This window comes from Elephas maximus, chromosome 20 (genome assembly GCF_024166365.1).
Source record: "Elephas maximus indicus isolate mEleMax1 chromosome 20, mEleMax1 primary haplotype, whole genome shotgun sequence".
Lineage (NCBI taxonomy): Eukaryota > Metazoa > Chordata > Mammalia > Proboscidea > Elephantidae > Elephas > Elephas maximus.
Genome location: NC_064838.1, coordinates 68,483,675 through 68,503,276, shown reverse-complemented (window position 1 = coordinate 68,503,276; position 19,602 = coordinate 68,483,675). Strand labels below are relative to the sequence as shown.

Genomic DNA, 19,602 nt, shown 5'->3' with positions numbered 1-19,602 from the left:
ACATCATCCTGAGACCAGAAGAACTAGATGGTGCCCAGCTACAACCGATGACTGCCCTGGCAGGGAGCACATCAGAGAACCCCTGAGGGAGCAGGAGATCAGTGGGATGCAGACCCCAAATTCTCACAAAAAGACCACACTTAATGGTCTGACTGAGACTAGAGGAATCCCGGCAGTCATGGTCCCCAAACCTGTTGGCACAGGACAGGAACCATTCCCGAAGACAACTCAGCAGACATGAAAGGGACTGGACAGTGGGTAGGAGAGAGATGCTGATGAAGAGTGAGCTAATGATACCAGGTGGACACTTGAGACTGTGTTGGCATCTCCTGTCTGGAGGGGGGATGGGAGGATAGAGAGAGTTGGAAGCTGGCAAAATTGTCACGAAAGGAGAGACTGGAAGAGCTGACTCATTAGGGGGAGAGCAAGTGGCAGAACGGAGTAAGGTGTATATAAACTTATATGTGACAGTCTGACTTGATTTGTAAACATTCACTTGAAGCTCAATAAAGGTTAATAAAAAAAAAAGATTTTAGAAAAAGGCTTCCTCTCTGAACTACAAAGAAAACTTAAGAATTTTTCTCAGTCTGCAGAGGACAGATGATTTTGACAAATTTCACCATCTGAGACAAATAATAAATAGGTTCAGTTCAGCCAAACCACCACCTTGTTGATTTTGCACTGACAGGCACCAGTTGTCTGGTTAAATGGTTGGCTGTGTCCCTCAAGCTTAACCTTGGATACTCTCAGCACTACAGCCAGCAGGCCTGTTGGCTAAGGCAGTTCCCCTCAAAGGGACTGGATTCCTGAGAGTGGACTTTTTCTTCTACAACTGCTAGGGTTAAGCACACATCTTCTGAAGCCCAAAAGATGGCGCAGGACCAGGCAACATTTTGTTCTGTTATCCATAAGGTCACTATAAGTCATGGCTGACTGGAAGGCACCTAACAACCTGGGTACAAATCTCAGTTGTACTATTATTAACTGTTGAAACTTAAACATTGGTTATTTTTCAAAACGTCTGATTTCCTGCCTAAAAAGGGAGAAAATAATGATGCATACATTCTAATAGAGTTGTTAAAGTTAAATGGCCTAACACGTATAAGGAGCCCTGGTGGCGCAGTGGTTAAGAGCTACAGCTGCTAACCAAAATGTTGGCAGTTTGAATCTACCATCCGCTCCTTGGAAACCCTATGGAGCAGTTAGCTCTACTCTGTCCTATAGAGTCACTATCAGTCGAGATCAGCTGGGCCACAACTTGTTTGTTTTGGTTAACATGTATAAAGCACTTAGCACGGGGCCTGGAGCACAGGAAGTATACAATGAATAACATCTGTTATTTTAATTCACAGAAAAGTCAGGGTAGCCCAAAATAGCAATGTGTAAGGCTGAGGCAGAGTGCATCCATGGTGTCATCTCTGTTAACAGCAAGTGTGGCCAGGAATGTGATCCAATTGGATCCCATAATTGGCACATGGCAATTACTGAACTTATTTTATTTTTATTGATAGAGTCTTGTACAATCAAAAGTTAGAAACACCTCAGGATTCTCCAGATGGTGCAATAACATTCCACCCTCTCTGCGTTTCCCTCTAAAGGTTTATTAAAGTTTCAGTCGCTCTGAATCCATTCTGTCTGGAAGTAGGTAAGGCATAAATTTGTGTGCATATGTCTTTACCTAAATATACTGCGCTTCTCATTTCAAGAAGGCACTGAATATGGACCAACACATGTGAGTATCACTTAAAGTGAAATGATGATAAGTTACCTTTTATAAATAAATTCAATACGTCATAATTGAAGTAACATACGAACAATGCTAAATTTATATTATTAAAAAATTTATAGCAACAGTAATTATCTTTGACATTCTAAGAATTACGTAAGTATATTCTCACATAATGATTCAGAGAAGGGAAGACTCAATATTTGCCTCTCTTCAGAGAGCAGCAATCGGAATGATTTCCAAACAGTGGAGTGACACAACGACCTAGAAAGCTTCAGGCAGCAGCTTGTACAAAAGTCCACGTGAACAGCACCATAAGCTTGGCAGCCTGGGCTAGCACTTTATTCTATTCATTAGAATACTTCCAAATTAAGATAAGAACATCAACAATCTTACCAAAAATATGTGCAGAAAGATATTTTATTTAGTGGCATGGAAATACATTTGCAACTCTTTAAGAGAACCAAGTAGGCTACATAATAGTGAATACGCTAGAACTCATTTTTGCCAAGAAAACAGGTACACATACACAAAAAAAGACATTTTTCAATATATTCACCTTATTAATCTCTCAGTAGAAGCACACTGGGCAATTTTTATTTACTAACTTTTGCTCAGAGTCAAAATTGACTCGATGGCAATGGGTTTGGGTTTTTCAGTTTAATTTATGCTCATTTGTATTCTTTTTTTTTTCAATTAACACAAAACTCGCGTGCCTAAAAGTGACACTAAAAGTGTCAAAAAAAAAAAAAAAAAAAGAAAGAAAACCCACCCCCAAATACAAATATCCTCAGTATGTTGGCAGTGTGGTGTGGGAGAGGAAGGAGGTTGTGGAGGCTCAGACCACAGACTTTGGGGTTCACAAGTGTGGTTTCACATCCTGCCTTTCTCGCTTATAATCCAGCTGTGTAACTTTAGGCAAGTGTACCTCTCAGGTGTCACTGTAAGGCTTGAATGAAATCACGTATCCAAGGTAGGTAGCACTAACATGGCACAGCCTGCACACAGTGAGCTGTCAATAGCTCACAACCATTATAGTAGACTCCCACAATTTATGGGGGCTTTATCCTTTCCTCCTTTCCTAAAATAAAGAAGTATGTTATTCTTTCCAGAGAACAGCTTCATGTATCCATGATCACCTTGCCAAAGTCTGCAGACAGCCTGGGGATCCAACAAGTCTGGGGCACTGACCTGGGACTTCACACTCAGTCTAATCATTCTTTTCTTGCCAACCAGACCTGCCAAATTTTTCTGCACTGCTCAGACTCATTCAGGTTATGTAGATTTGCTATGTACTTTGTGTGTGTGTGCGTGCGTGTGTGTGTGTGTGTGTGTGTGTGTGTGTGTGAGCTCCAGAGAGTACATCTGGAGGAAAAAAAATAGGGTGAATTTTCCAGTTTATTCCTTCTGTACATTTACAGTAAAAAATGCTTTGGGAAGAAAAACAGAAAGGAAATAAGCATGTATTGAGTACTTCCTCTGTGCCCTTGCTCTTTGCAAATGTTATCACATTTCATGAACACAACCATTCTGCCTGCTAGTTTTCATTAAGGAGCCCTGGTGGTGCAGTGATTAAGTACTCGGCTGCTAACCAAACCCACCAGCTGTTCCATGGGAGAAAAGACCTGGCGATCTGCTCCCATAAAGATTACAGCCCAGGAAACTTAGGGAGCAGTTCTACTCTGTCGCATAGCTTCGTTATGAGTTGGAATCAACTTGACAGCATGTAACAACAGTTTTCTTTATGTCCACTTTTATGAACGTGAAAGGGCCAGAGAGGTTAAGTACCGTGTCCAAGATCACATAGCTTGTTAGCAGTGGAGCTGACAGCCAAACCCAAGCATTTTATTACCAAATGGTGAGAACATAGTGAATAGACCCAAGAATTAAAAAGAAAGAAAGAAAGAAAAGCCAGCAATCTAAAATAATAAAAAATAGAGAAACTATAATATTACATTCAAATACCTACTGTTACTGGTAAACACAGCTTCCTTTTTCCCTAGAACAGCTAGAGTTCAATGCCACGAACAATTTCACACATTTTTTTTTTTTTAACTAATGGAACATATGTCTTTTAAAGTAAATTTAAAATGCATAAAACCTCTTGCCATTGAGTCAATTCTCACCTATAAGACAGGGTAGAACTGCCCCAAAGGGTTTCCAAGGAGTAGCTGATGGATTCGAACTGCCAGCCTTTTGGTTAGCAGCCAAGCTTTTAACCTCTGTGCCACCAGGGTTCCTTAAAAATACATATACTGGATGATTTTGGTGATCATATCATAATTATGCTTTGCTTTCAACTGCTTCATAAATAGAATGTGTGAGTCTGATAATAAAACTTATCATGTGAACTCTAGTAAATTATTACAAAACATGAAAATACACCTTCTTCCTTTCTCCAAACGAGTGAAAATAAACTGCAGCTGTAGACGAACACTAAAGGCGGCGCATCTGGCTTTGTTCTGATAGGAAATATTTCCCAAGTACCTGAGCTTCATTTTTCTTAGATTCAAGGACAGCTAAAATTTGTTGACCCCTCTGGTGGAAACTTTCGTACACTTTAGCTCATTTTATTCCACAACTCTGTGTTGTAGGTAATATTGTTGTTGTTCTTGTTGTTAGGTGCTGTCGAGTCAGTTCCAACTCACAGCAACAACACAGTGCAACAAAACAAAACAACATAACACAACAGAACAAAACACTGCCTGGTACTGCACCATCCTCACAATTATTCCTATGTTTAAGCCTGCTGCTGCAGCCACTGTATCAATCCATCTCATTGAGGGTCTTCCTCTTTTTCTCTGACTCTCTAACTTTACCAAGCATGATGTCCTTCTCTAGGGACTGGTCACTCCTGATAACATGTCCAAAGTACATGAGATGAAGTCTCACCATCCTTGCCTCTAAGGAGCATTCTGGCTGTATTTCTTCTAAGACATATTTGTTCATTCTTCTGGCAGTCTATGGTATATTCAATATTATTTTCCAACACTATAATTTCAAATGCACCAATTCTTCCTCGATTTCCCTTATTCATTGTCTAGTTTTGCATGCATTAGAGGCAATTGAAAATAGCATAGCTGGGGTCAGACACACTTTAATCCACAAAGTGACGTCTTTGCTTTTTTAACACTTGAACGAGGTCCTTTGCAGCAGAATTACCCAATGCAATGCGTCCTTTGATTTCTTGACTGCTGCTTCCTTGGGCGTTGATTGTAGACCCAAGTAAAACTAAATCCTTGGCAACTTCGATCTTTTCTCCATTTGTCATGATGTTGCTCATTGGTCCAGTTGTGAGGATTTTTGTTTTCTTTATGTTGAGGTGTAATCCATACTGAAGGCTGTGGTCTTTGATCTTCATCAGTGAGTGCTTCAAGTCCTCCTCACTTTCAGCAAGCAAGGTTGTATCATCTGCCTATTGCAGGTTGTTAATTTATACCCATTTTATTGTTCAAGAAACTGACAGCTGGAGAAGTAAAGGGATTTGTCCAAAATTTCTCAGTTATTAATTCCTTTTTACCATTTAAACACTTAATTGTTGTAAGTAAAATCCCTGATAATCTTGAGGGTCGGTGAGGTTGACCTGCCCACAAACACACCCAAGGTCTGTAGTTGAGCCCAAGCTTTTGTGCTTCAAAGCTGACTCACGCTAAATCATGATCACAATCCCCGCTCATCCAGCCATCACCCCTTCCAGTTTAAAAGTCTCCTAGAATCTTTATTCTCCATTCAACTCATGGGCTTATGTTACCTAGTAATTTCCTGGTGTCACTCTCCCAATCTAACCCTTCTACATTCTCAATTCTTCTCGATCCCAGCTTCAGCAAGGATCCAGGGAGGATGCCAACTGTCTGTCAGGTGCAGGCAAAACCATCCGGTGAAGGCAGGGCATGAAATCACAGGCAGGCAGTCTCATGGTAGACCAGATGGATGTGTGAGCATTTCCTGTTAAAACTACAGGGGGCATGTCTTCTCAGTTGGCACAGGAGTTCTTCAGAAGAACAAATCCAAAGAACAGGCAACTCACACACACATGCACACATGTGATAAATAGATAACATTCATTTGCTTCTGAATCCAGTCTGGCTTGGGTAATTTACTGGGTATCCAAAAGGAATTTAAATGTTCATAATCTTGCTAAATATCCAGATCCTTCCGGAACTCTACAGATCTTTTTATAGGCATGTTTCAACAACATGTTCCTGAACTTGAATTTCTTTATACAGTGGATCAGTGAAGGAAAATTTTGTTAAAAAAGATACACAAGTTCAGTAAAAGTTTCTCAGAGAAGAAGGATATTTTTGGGAAATCAAAGGAGTCCCTGAGAAGTTTCAGACATCCATCGTCACAATACAGCATTTAAATTTTGCTCTGCACTTTGGCGCCATGAGATAATAGCAAGGGAACTCAATCAGGAATGAGAAGGCAGGACTTTAAGAAGAAATTACACAATGTCTCTGCATTTTCATGGGGGGAATCATTTAATTCCAAGATCTCAGGGTAAGGATTAATCGCTATTAATGGCAGGCAGTGTAGAATAACAATTAAGAACGTGGAGTTTGGCATCCAACTGCCTCAGTTCAAATCCTTGCTCTATACATATTAGCAGTGTGATCCTAGGTAAGTAGGTTGATCTCTTTAGGTCTCAGGTTCCTCATCTGTAAAAACAGGTTATTGATTAGTCCTTCAAAAGGAAATGATGAGATTTTAGATGAAATAATACACATATGCTATTATTAGCTGCCATCAAGTCAGCTCCCAGCTCACGGCAATCCCACCCACAACAGAAAGGAACACTGTCTGGACTTCCGCCATCGTCATGATGGGTTGCCGATTGAACCATTGGGATCCATACTATTTCTCCTGGCTGATTTTTCAGGAGTAGGTCATCAGGTTTTTCTTCCTAGTCCATATTACTCTAGAAGCTCTGCTGAAACCTGTTTAGCATCATAGCAACAGGCAAGCCCACCACCAATAGATGCCTGATGGCTATGCATGAGATGCATTGCCCAGGAATCGAACGAAGGTCTCTGGCATGGAAGGCAGGAATTCTACCACTGAACCACCAAAGCCCTCTAACACACACACAGCACTTAGTAAAATGCTTTTCTCTAGTATCAGTGTTAATTTTACTTGTGTATACTTTCAGATTGTGTCATTATCAATGTTCTCCCAATGAGGAGATAACGACAGAAAAAATACAATGATATTATTGAGCAAACTGTATGTTTGTACTTTGTGAGAAATTTTATGAATGCTTAGTTATATTTTTAGACATCATACCATCAGCTTTAACAGCCTCTTCCTCAATTACAGTCAGCTAGCGTTTGTATGGACCAGACACCGTGATGTGATGGGGCTTTTATGGACATTATCTTCCTTAACCCTCACAGCAACCCAAAGACATGATTATTATGATCCTCATTTGATGCCTGGGGACCCTGAGGATCAGAAGGCTCATGCAATCTGCTCGATGTCCCCCAAGCGGAAAGAAGAGCCAGGAGTCCAGCCTACGGCTAATTCCAAAGACAGCTCCTTCAAGCCCCATGCTTCCTTTCTGCCTTTTCACACCGGCTCTTACCTTTTTTTTTTTCTTACCCACAACAAATCCCTCCCCCTCTTCTTCCTCAAACAGGCAGCACATATTCCACCAGGCAAGCCAATGAGTCCTCCACAGGGGAACACCGGGACCAAAAAAAAAAAAAAAAAATCAATTTAACAGGCATTATAAATGAAAAACAAATGCCAGACAAAGTTTGTGAAGTACTGGTGAAAAATTATTTATTATTACACCAGACATGTATACCTCTGACCGTGCCTGGTACGCCCCGAAGCTGAAGGACTGCCCCTCCCACTGCTCTAGCTCAAACAGTCCAGGGGCACATGTTTTTAATTTCATCACCTTTCTTCATGAGGCCACAAGAGGCAGGGTTAGCAGTGGGCATTTGCCCCATGGACTGCTGATCTGTAGCCTGGCTATCAACGTATGACATGGCCAGGGACTGACGGTTTTGTGCAAACTGAAGCAGCTATTAGCTGGGCCAATCACATTCCTTCTCTTAGGACATTAAATTAGAACCAAGGAGAGAACCAGCCAAATGGGAAGCAGAAGGGAACAGGCACAGAGACGGGGGCAGGACAGTGGGCAAGACACTAAAACGGCAGCACTTTTGCCAAGGCAATTCTAAGCTCTGCTTTGGGCTCCCAGACAGGAGTCTGGGCGTGTTTCAGTCCTCGCACCTTTATCTCTGATAGTGTTCATCTCCCGTGTTGGGCCTACAATATCCCTACTAGCCCTTCTTTCCTGATTGATCCTTGCAACCAAGACTACACATGCACGCATGCACACACACTCATTGCCATCAAGTCAATTCCAACTCATAGTGACTCCATGTGACAGAGTAGAACTGCCCCATACAGTTTCCAAGGCTGTAATCTTCACAGGATCAGACTACCACATCTTTCTCCTGCAGAGCTGATGGTGGGTTCAAAACACTGATCTTTTGGTTAGCAGCTGAGCACTTAACCACTGAGCCACCAGGGCTCTGATAACCAAGACTAACCACTAAACAATTGTCTATATTGGAGCCTTACAGTACCTTTTCACAATGGAGACCATAAAGGGGAATTCACATCACATTCAACGTGTTCTCTAGGATTCGTTTATACATTTATCATTCTTCCCACCCCCACACTGCCTCCACCCTTCTTCCATCACTTCCTTCAACAAATACTCACTAAGCACCTGTCACCTGGGTGTTTTGGAGGGACCCACGAATGCCTGGGGTTGGCCCTAGTACGTGCCAAGCACTATGTTAGATGCTTATGTTGTTGTTATTGTCAGATGCCATTGAGTAGATTTCAACTAATAGTAACCCTATATACAATAGAATAAAACACTGCCCGGTCCTGTGCCATCCTCACAATCGTTGTTATGCTTGAGCCCACTGTTGCACCTACTGTGTCAATTCATCCTGTTGAGGGTCTTCCTCTTTTTCACTGACCACCTACTTTACCAAGCATGACATCCTTCTCCAGGGACTGGTCCCTCCTGATAACATGTCCAAAGTATGTGAGATGAAGTCTCGCCATCCTTGCTTCTAAGGAGCATTCTGGCTGTGCTTCTTCCAAGGTAGACTTGTTCATTCTTTTGGCAGGCCATGGCATATCCAATAATCTTCGCCAACACCACAATTCAAAGGCCTCAACTCATCTTCAGTCTTCCTTATTCATTGTCCAGTTTTTGCATGCATATGAGGTGATTGGATCAGGTATGCCTGAGTCCCCAAAGTGACATCTTTGCTTTTGAATGCTTTAAAGAGGACTTTTATACCAGATTTGCCCAATGCAATGTGCCATTTGATTATTCTTGCCTGCTGCCTATAACATACCAATAAACAAGATCTCTGCCCTCACGATGATTTTAGTCCAATCGAAGAGCTATAATGCACACAAATCATTAAAGGTTGTGCCCTGGGAGTCATCAGGAGGCCGGCGTCATGTGACGGGACCTCCTGACTCAGGGACATCCTCCCAGAAGAAGTGAGGAGATTTAGCCAGCTAACAAAGACCAGGTGAGGGGAAGCAGCATGTGCAAAGTCCATCAGACCGGCAAACAACCATCAGCAGACCCAAGAGCAGCCAAGAAAACGTCAAATGCCTACAGAGCAAGAAATTGGCTTTAGGAATGAGGGCTAAAAAAAGTGAAGTGAATCCTCCAAGTTCTGATGAGTCATCTGTTTAAAGTAGCGACATCCTCTCTCCTGTACGTTCCAAAGAGGACAAAGAGGTTGGGACTGAGGTTGGAGACTTGGGCATCCAATCCGGGGAGTGGTTGGGAAGATTCATACCTCCACTAGAAAAGGGAAGTTGCCCTATGCTGTCCTGAGCCCTGGTAGAGCAGTGGCTAAAGCACCGGACTGCTAACCAAAAGACCTGCAGTTCGAAACTAGCAGCGGCTCTGTGGCAGAAAGACGTGGCAGTCTGTTTCTGGACAGATTTACAGCCTCGGAAATCCTACAGGGTCACTATGAACTGGAGTTGACTCAGTGGCAGTAGGCTTGGTTGTTTTGGTTTGGTCTGGAGTTTATTGGATCGGGAATAAAAGTATTTCTTCATCATCACCAGCATTATGATCACACTTATATTTTACTTTTGGAGGATGCTTAATGGTTTTCAAAGTGTTTTTATATGTTTTATCTCACTTAGAATTTCTAACACTGTGGGAGGAGGATAGACAAGGGCTATTGTCCTCAGTTTTCAGGTGGGGAAACTGAGGTCTCAAAGGAAGGCAAAGCTCATAGAATGAACAGGAAGGATTACAGGTACAGCCAAGAAGCCAGTTGGCATTTTCTAAATTACCCTCTGATGGATTTCTGCTTTCTCCTGTTTCAACATCACCAGAAACACCTGCACCATTATCATCATCATCGCCTTCATACTCGTTTGTTCAGCACTTCCTACAGCCTAAACCACTGTACCGTGTAGTCCACGTGGATTTTCTCATTTATACATTACAGCAACCCAATAAAGTAGGAACTACTCTTAGCCCCATTTTACAGATGAGAAACATGAAGCCTAAGGAGCTTAAATAACTTGCCCAAGGTCACCAAGCTAGTAAGGGATAAAATCCAGATTCAAATCCATAAAAAAATTTTTTTTTCAGGCCTTTTTTGTTTTTGTATTTAGGGGGCAAACACCAACTGACTTAATATACTCAGAAAAAACACTAAGTAACGAATCCATTAGCACACTGCAGAGTTTCTCTTTTCTAAAAAGTGTATTTATTGATTCATATTGCAGTTGTACATGATTTTTGTCACTAATTGAGAGGCTAGAATGTTATAATTAAATGCACATTAATGTAGCTTTGAAATTCCACCACACCCTAACTGACAGATTGCTGCTTGTGATTTAAGTATGGTTTTACGTGAGAATTCCCTGTCTTGCTATACTTTAGGGAGAAAAATAGCTGTCTGACTCATGCACACAGATTTTGTTTAACAAAATAAAATAAAACCAGAAAATAACCATGAAATGAGATTATTGGTCTTATAATCAAACTCTTTTTCTACATATTTTAAATGTAAAAATGGTGGTTTTTAACTTGAACCTACTGTACCTTGGTGAATTAACAGCCAACAGAAAATAAAACAATCTTGGAAAACAACTGACGTCGGTTGAATTCATTTCCAAATACAAGCACTCTGGCATTTTCAGAAAAAGCCTCAAATATGTATCTCAATGGACGCAATAAGCTCTTCAAATAGAATACAACATCTGCCTTGTAAGTTTTGTTGGGGGCTGAGGAGCAAGTACAGCAAATGCCTGCCACACTGGAGGGACCAGAAGAATGGAGCATCTAAAAGGACACAGTTTGGAGTGAGACTGCTCAAATCTAGAGTTTGCCATTTCTTGCGATTTTTGTCCTTGAGGAGCTGGTTATCATTTCTGAGTCTCATGGTGGAATGGGGTTGTTAAGACCATAAAGATTCAACACAATGACATACGGAAACATTTTAGTATCAGTCCCATGAAGTTGCATGACAAAGGTAGCATTTACCACTCTTCCCACTGAAGGTTTAAAATGGTAAAGTAGCTATTGTTATTATATTATAAAGATACATTTTACTTACTGTTATCAATAACATGAATTATAAATACTATTAATGTCAAGTAAGTAGTATGACCTTTGCTTGGGAACCACAGCTCAGAATTTAGATTCATAAATGAAAATGATATAGAGGCTAGTGGCGAGTACCTCCGTTCAAATCAAGCAAGCCTGTACATCATTTACCAGACACACCACATCTCTGGATCAGCCAGTTCCTTAGGGAAGGCAGACAGGCAGAAAGAAAAGGCAGGATGGAGGTGTGAAGTCCTAGGGTTTTAGAAGAAACAGTGTAGCAAAACTGGGGCTAGATGTCAAAGTGACAGAATTACACCAAACGGGTGGATCCAGCAGTTAATCCCATAGGGGCAGAATCTGGACCTGCCATGTTGTGACCTGCAGTGTTGTATGCAAACCAAGCAAAGATCATTTTGGGGAGTTAAAGTCTTTTGATATCCTAACATCTGCACCAATTCTGCTCCTGGGTAATGTGAATGGGTTGGAGTTTCTCACACTCCTTTTACACACAGGTGCAAATCCAGAGACTTGTACATGGGAGAGGAAAGAAAGGGTGTCATTAGATAGTTTTTTAAGAAAAAAGAAAAAAAGTAAACCAAATGCCCACTGGCAAAGTACTGAACTAGAAAATAAGAAGGAAATGATCAGTGATCAATGGAAGGAAGAACTGTAGCAGCTTAATTTTTCAAAGTAAGTCTGAGAAATGGGGTAAATTTAACATTTCTCACCATTTCCAAAGGACAATTTAAGAGACTTGCTGGGCTTATTTCATCATCAGGGAATAAACAGAATAGACCACCAGAGTCAGTATTGTGCCCCGAGTTTCTGTTTTGGCCCAAAAGATACTAAATGTCCCCTGACCTCATTTAGTAGAGATTAAGAACTTGGGAGTTATGTCTGAAAGTCTTTGAAATTGGCTAAAGCTTTTCCCTTAAGACCTGACTTTTACTTTTATATGTTATTTAGGCTTTAAAACTACTGTATTCATGCCCCTCCCTAAGGAAAGAACTCATAAATAAAATGCATTTTTTTTTCCTGAGGCTATCAGCCGAAAAGTGGAAGATACCTTTAGAGGTTATACCATTTTTTATGGTCAATCCATAGGAAATAATTTAAAATATGAGTTGCTTTTAAGAGTTTCTCATCTGCTCAACAGTAGACAAGTGATTCATCTCTCCCCACAGCACCTCCAATTACACCCTTCTGAGAAAAGCAGCTGTAAGAGGTCAGGGCTATACTTCTGAGTTTTACTCTGTGTTCACACAAATACACACAGAAACACATTCAACTATGTTTTTCTTTTTACAAAAATAATATTGTACTCTATACATTACTTTGAAATCTAATTGAATAAACTTGTTTCCATATGTTGATTAAAATAATTAAAACAACTTCTTGCCACTTAATAATTTTATCAATTCCTGAGAATCAAACTCGTTTTTTCCACTTAACATTTTTTATCAGATACAAGTACATGTATTGACCAACAGTATTTCATAACACACGTGAATCACACATACTTTATCCAATGATTTTCTTATTAACAGACTCACTAATTGTTTCTAGCACTTTTCTCTACAAATGATGCTGTCCTAAATATCCTTGGACACATATCCTTGCCTACAGCTTCATCTCTACAGCATAAATACTGAAAAGAGGGATTACAGCTTAATGACGGTACTCAGGCCAACCCTAAAGCTGCTCTCCATTGCTTCAGAAAACGTCCACAGACATAGTAGAAACTGGATCTTTTTAGTTCTCCATTGTTCTCAATTTAAAGTTTTTAATGATCACTTGCTGTTTATCAAGCACTACGACAGGTACTGGGGAGGGGGCAGAGATAAATGGGGCACTTTTCTACTATCTAAGAGATAAGATTCTCATGAGAGATAAACCAAAACAAACCCATTGCCATTGAGTCAATTCAGACTCATAGTGACGCTGTAGGACAGAGTAGAACTATCCCACAGGATTTCCAAGGAGCAGCTGCTGGATTTGAACTGCTGACCTTTTAGTTAGCAGCTGAGCTCTTAACCATTGCATCACCAGAGCTTCTCATAAGAGATAGAGACACAGTAAATATAGAACCACGTACCCTAGACTTGGCAAATTGGGTTAGCTGACTATTTTAAGCTGTTCTTACAGCTTATTATTTTGTTATACATTAGACATCTCTAAGATCAATAATACATTTTCCCTAAACATGCTGCCATGTAGATCTCACTACCTCATATAGAATGGTCAAGGGCAGTATTTCATTACTCTGCAAAAAACAAAAACAAACCCTGACCTTCTGCATAAGGCAATGAAGGAAATAATTCTCCCAAAATTGGAAGGGTGAATAAATTTAGAAAAAATGAGAGCAGAGGGCTGATTTGATTCATAACTTAAATCCCAGAAATATGGCACCTGTAGCCATAGAAATGAATTACATACCATGCAATTATGGAAGAACTATGACTTCAGACGTAACAGTGAACCATGATTTCACTTATTTTAACATAAACCAATTGCCGTCAAGTCAATTCCAACTCATAGCAATTCTATAGGACAGAGTAGAACTGCCCCATTGAGTTTCCAAGGAGCGCTTGGTGGATTCGAACTGCTGACCTTTCAGTTAATAGTTGTAGCTCTTAACCATTAGCCGCCAGGATTTTCTATTTTAACACCAAAAAACCCACTGCCACCAAGTTGATTCCAACTCATAGCAACCTATTGTAACGCAGGGAGTGAAAAAGTGCAGTTGAGTTCAAGAGAGCGTCCTATGATTTTGATAGAACATTCTAGAATATCTGATATATCACTAAAAGTGATCATTTTGACTTTTAGGTTTAACTAGCTTGAGCCATTGGTACTGCAGTTATTTAGACTGTTGACTTACCCAACCCCTCACTGTTATACTATAAGCTACACCTCTGCTGACAGACATACAACTTATTCTTCAGTCCTTTACTCTTTGAAACTATTATCTGTACTATTGAAGTTTTACCAAAACACAAATTTAGTTACTATTAGGCAATGTTAAGTGTGAATATATATATATGTATATGTATATATATATAAAATAAATAAAGTAAAATGCTTCTTCATCTTAGTCTTGCTTTAGAAAAGAAGATAATGGGGGCCATTATCTGAGGCCATTCTCCAGAAAATCTAGGCTAAAAACACCACTTTCAAATGTCTAACCTGACCTTTGATGCCAAAGAGTCCTTTTGTTAAAACTATCAGAAGTCCCTTCCCCACTAGTTCATAAGCCCCACGAGGGCAAGGACTATGTCACTTTGGATGGATCACCACAGGACACACAGTGCCTGTCTCAGCACCTGGAACGAACTGTGTGCTCAAAGTCTGCATCTGAGTGGATGATAATCTATTTCATCTTGTCTAGGTAGATATGACCATAGGGTTTTTAAGCCTTAAAAAAAAAAAAAGGAAACCTGGATAAACTCATGGCAGTGACCATATTCCTCAATTGTATGTGCCAATAACAATCGTTCCTTATAGCCTTACCCTCTACAGCCTCACCCTCACTACAACCTCACCACCCCCTACAGCCTCATCCTTCTATAGCCTCACCCCCCTACAGCCTCACCCTCTCTACAGCCTCACCACCCTCTGCAGCCTCACCCCCCCACAGCCTCACCCCCCCACAGCCTCACTTCTCTACAGCCTCACCCCCCTACAGACTTACCCCTCTACACAGCCTTACCCCCCTACAGTCTCACCCTCATCCTCCACTGCCTCACCCCCCCTACAGCCTCATCCCTCTATAGCCTAACCCCGCTCTACAACCTCACCCCATCTCCTACAGCCTCACCCCCATCCCCTACAGCCTCCCCCCATCCCCTACAGCCTCCCCCATCCCCTACAGCCTCCCCCATCCTCTACAGCCTCCCCCATCCTCTACAGCCTTCCCCATCCTCTACAGCCTTCCCCATCCTCTACAGCCTTCCCCATCCTCTACAGCCTTACAGCCTCATCTTCTATACAGCTCTTTATTTGAGTTAACCATTTGTAGCTATATTAAACATTACATAAATTAAGTCAAACTTTAAGACTTAATTAAGGAAAGCTTATGCCCAAAGTATGACTTAAAAACAAAGTGAATTCAGCAGAGGCATCTTCTACCTTTGAAATACTAAAAATTGGTTTGTGATAATGTTAAAGAACCCAGTTCCATTCAGTACCTTTAACATTCTTGAGTAAATAGATATGACAGGAATTTTTCTAGGTGTTACCAATAAAATGAACTCGAAGAGTAGGTGATATAGACAGTGTTCACGTGTAACCTGTTTAAATACGCATTTCCATGTGGTCCAATCTCAGCATCTCAAAGGGGAATTACATTAGAAGAAACAGCCCAATAACAACAACAACAAAAAAGCTTTCTCAGCAACTAGCTTTCTCCCATCTTCCTGCTCCCATGCCTTTTCCTTAATGTAGATTGACTTAACTCATCTGGATTTTTAAGTTTCCTTTGCCCATTATTTGGAGCTCTGGTGGCACAGTGGTTAAGAGCTCAGCTGCTAACCAAAAGGCAGGCAGTTCGAATCTACCAGCTGCTCCTAGGAAACCCTATGGGGCAGTTCTACTCTGTCCTATAGGGTCACTATGAGTTAGAATCAACTCAATGGCAATGGTTGTTTTTTTGGTTTTTTTTTTTTTTTTTTTTTGGTCCATCATTTAGATTTTGTTCTAGAAATGAAAGTATGATAACTGATTTACAAGCAAAAGCCCTTCTCCCTTAGATGCCTAGAAGAAGAGGAGGGAAGACTTAATATTTTAAACGTAATTGTCTTTTCTTCTCTCTCTCTCTCTTTCTTTCTCACTGTTTCGTACACACACAAGAAAAAAAACTATAATGCAATGCGATAATGATCATTCTCATAGAATGAATAAAATACATGGGTGCCAAAAGAATGGGGGTGAATCACTCAACTTGTGGCAGAGAAAAGGAGAAGGAGTAAACACAAGAGAAAGAGTTATTGAGGAGGGAATATTTATGACAAATAATATTTTCTAGGCTTAGGGTGTGAGGGCATTCCCTGCAGTGTGAATAGGAACAGCAAGGGCATTAAGGTAAAAACCGCTTTTGAGTTTTTTTTTTTTTTTTTTTTGGTGGGGTGAGGGGAAGTGGGGGTGGAAGGAGCCCTGGTGGCACAGTGGTTAAAGCAATCAACTGCTCACTAAAAAGTCAGCAGTTTGAAACCACCAGCAGCTCCGTTGGAGAAAGATGTGGCAGTCTGCTTCCATAGAGACTTACAGCCTCAGAAGCTCTATGTGGCCACTATGAGTTGGAATTGACTCAACAGCAGTGGGTTTTTTTTTGGGGGGGTGCAGGGAGGCCAGGTATAGCTTAGAGTGATGGATCTCCAACTTTAATGTGCATCAGATTATCCAGGGAACTTGTTTAGAATGCAGAATCATGGCACACACCATCCCAAAATTTTGATTTTAGCTTATGTCCAGAAATCTTTGTTTTAAACACGTTTGTTCAGGCTGCACACACTTTAAAATGTACGAATAGAGGCTGGGTGGTGAGTAATGCAAGAAATAATGGTCCAACAGGATTGGAGAAGACATAAACCAATGTTCAGGTAAGGGATAGTGTGAGACAGTAAGCCATTGTGTCAGAGGATAAAGAGCCCTGGTGGTACAGTGGTTAGAACACTCAAGTCAGTGGTTGGAACCCACCAGCTGCTCTGAGGGAGAAAGATGTGACAGTCTGCTTCCACAAAGATTTATAGCCTTGGAAACCCTAAAGTGCAGTTTTACTCTGTCCTATACGGTCGCTATGAGTTGGGATTGACTCAATGGCAGTGGGTATAGTTTTTTGGTTTTTGGTCAAAAAATAATGTCATATCTTTGAACTTTGTTTTGAGAGACAATGGCTTGGCAAAGGAGATATTATTTTGATCAAAAGAACAACTCTTTGACAGCAAATATTTATTGAACAGGTGAATGAATGAATGTAGGTAGAATTCTGAGAAAGCCAATCGAGAGCTTCCTGGACTGTGAGCAGTCCTGGCTTTGTTCAACCTGGCTGTAAGGAAAACCAGTTTCACAACAGCCAGACCAGAACCACTAGTTTACGCCTTTCGAATGCTGCCTTGATGTATGTCAGCTCAATCTAGTCATGCACTGTTACCCAGGCCTGCAAACAAGGCAAATGTGATTATCCTGTGCATCGTCCATGTAAACACAAGCCCCAAATGTGTAGCAAAAGCCAGACACCAGCCCTTGGAGCCGAGATCAGGAGGCACAGAACACCCTCTTACATAATCTCCTAGCCCGTCAGTGTTCGGCGCTGTGATTAATGCTACATGACGGGCTTTGAACTTTCTGTTCAGATGGTCTGCTCGCCTTTCAGAGCTCCTGGCAAGAGGGAATGTGTGCCCTGCAGATTTCGCTCTGAATAACCATCATCTAAGCCAGCGACACTGGCATTACTCTGTAGCCCCCTGAGCTAACCCTTTCTGTGTCTCACTCCTCTAGAGACAAGTGGCATAGGCCTATCAGGGCAGTTTCTAAAAGGGGACATAAGAGGAGAAATATGGTTTCCTAAAGCTCAGTCCCTGAAGAAAAGCTACCCAAGGAAGACTGTGGGTTCCTCTTTGAAAAATTAGAAGAGCCGTCGAGGAGTGGCGGGAGAAGAAAAACTGTAGCAGGAAAGAAGGCGTCCTGCTATCCGCCCCAACGTCCGTAGCAGTCCTAGCAGCCTCCCTCCCGGCTCAGCTCCCTCACAGAGGTCGACTGAAGCACCGCCAGCATCCCAGGCGGAGCGGGGAGCTGTCCAGTGCTGACCAACTTTTCAAGCTTGGCCAACCCTCCAGCTACTCCACCCAGCCCTAGATTGCTCCTCTTGCCCCTCAGCTCCGCAAAGGCCCAGGTGAGGGGGAGCACCCCCGGCGTCTCCTCCATCCGCTCCCCTCCCCATCTTCCCAGGAAGCTTCTTTCAACAAACCCTGCGCGTTCGCCAGCGGTGAGGTGAGATGACACTTGGTCTAAGCGCCTGCAAAAATCTGTCCACGCTCCCACCTTGAAGCAGGATCCCTGGAACCTGTCCCCGCCACCCCAGAATGGCACCTTGTCTCTGGGAATCAGAGGACTGAAGTAAGGGGATTCAATGCCAGGATTTGAGCAGACGTGAGCCGAGAGCACCCCACCCGACCTCTCCTCCCCGCAGCGCTCTCTGCCTCAGTCCCCCTCCCCATGTACACCCTACTCACCAATTCCAGGGCTCGCAGGAAGGCGAGGGGCTCCTTCAGCACCCGGAAGGTGCCCGCTGAGGCCAGCTTCGTATCAACGAGGCAAAGGAGAGAAAGAAACAGTGTGAGGAAGGGGCTGGAGTGCATCTCCGGAGCCGCGGGGTCGCGCAGCACCAGCCGCTCGGGCCAGCGCTGCCTTACCTGACTCACAGGGTCCATAGCTCTTCCGCGCTCGATCTTCTCACCCACCCGTTCCCTCTAAAGCGAGGTCGATGGACACCTCGTCTTGAGGGCCAGAAGTCCCTTTCGGGCTCAGCTAGAGGAGCGAGGCCCCGGGAGCAGGCAGGCGAGGGCAGGGACCTGGAGACCCAGCCGCCGGAGCTGGCCAGCTGACGCTCCGTCTGCGCTGAGCGCTGTGGACACAGCCTCTGGGCGGGGGGAGCGAGGTGGGAGCGAGGCTACGGGGGAGGGGAGAAGCCCAAGCGCAGGGGAAGGCTGTAATTGGCCAGTGGCGAGCTCCAGAGGGGAGGGCGAGGAGGTGGGCGAGGCAGAAGCGGCAGACATTGGTGCCGGCTCAGCAGCGCGCGCGCCCGGATGCCCCCGGCTCCAGGGAAACTTTGCGGCTGTTGGCTGGGGAGAAGCGGACTAGCACCCTCAGCAAGACGGCTCCCCGCCTGAGGAATGGGTTCCAGGTAAGGGAAAGGCGCCCTTCACTCTCCAGGGGGCAGTTATTTGAGTCCAGGCGACTCCTGAGCACGAAGGAAAAGAGTATCTGTTGACTATTTCTCAAGTCCTTATAGAAGGGCCTCCAGGAGGCCAGGCAGTGCCTAGAGAGACACTAAAACAAGGCAGGCACTGCCCCGTCGCCAGGGTTAAACAGAGGCGGAAAGAGTTAATTGCAATATGGTATAAACAGTGATGCCAGAGAGTGGGACAGGGGCTGTGGGCACACAGAAGGGGCAACCAATCCAGCCTGGAGAGGTGAGGGCAGAGGGAACTGGGCTGGTGAAGAAAGGGAGAAACAAATAAACCTTGAATAT

At 42.8% G+C, this 19,602-nt stretch overlaps 1 protein-coding gene across 1 annotated transcript in view; it reads right to left on the bottom strand.

Annotated features, from left to right (window-relative positions):
* The window catches only part of SYNPR (synaptoporin), a 426,172-nt gene extending 407,311 nt beyond the window's left edge, over window positions 1-18,861 (bottom strand). Inside the window, exons 1-2 of the mRNA XM_049861698.1 lie at window positions 18,764-18,861; window positions 18,584-18,649 (exon numbers count right to left, since the gene is read on the bottom strand). Coding sequence (XP_049717655.1) covers window positions 18,584-18,649; window positions 18,764-18,781 — 84 coding nt within the window. The 5' untranslated portion in view covers window positions 18,782-18,861. The remainder of the gene's footprint in view (window positions 1-18,583; window positions 18,650-18,763) is intronic.
* Window positions 18,862-19,602: the final 741 nt, after the last annotated feature.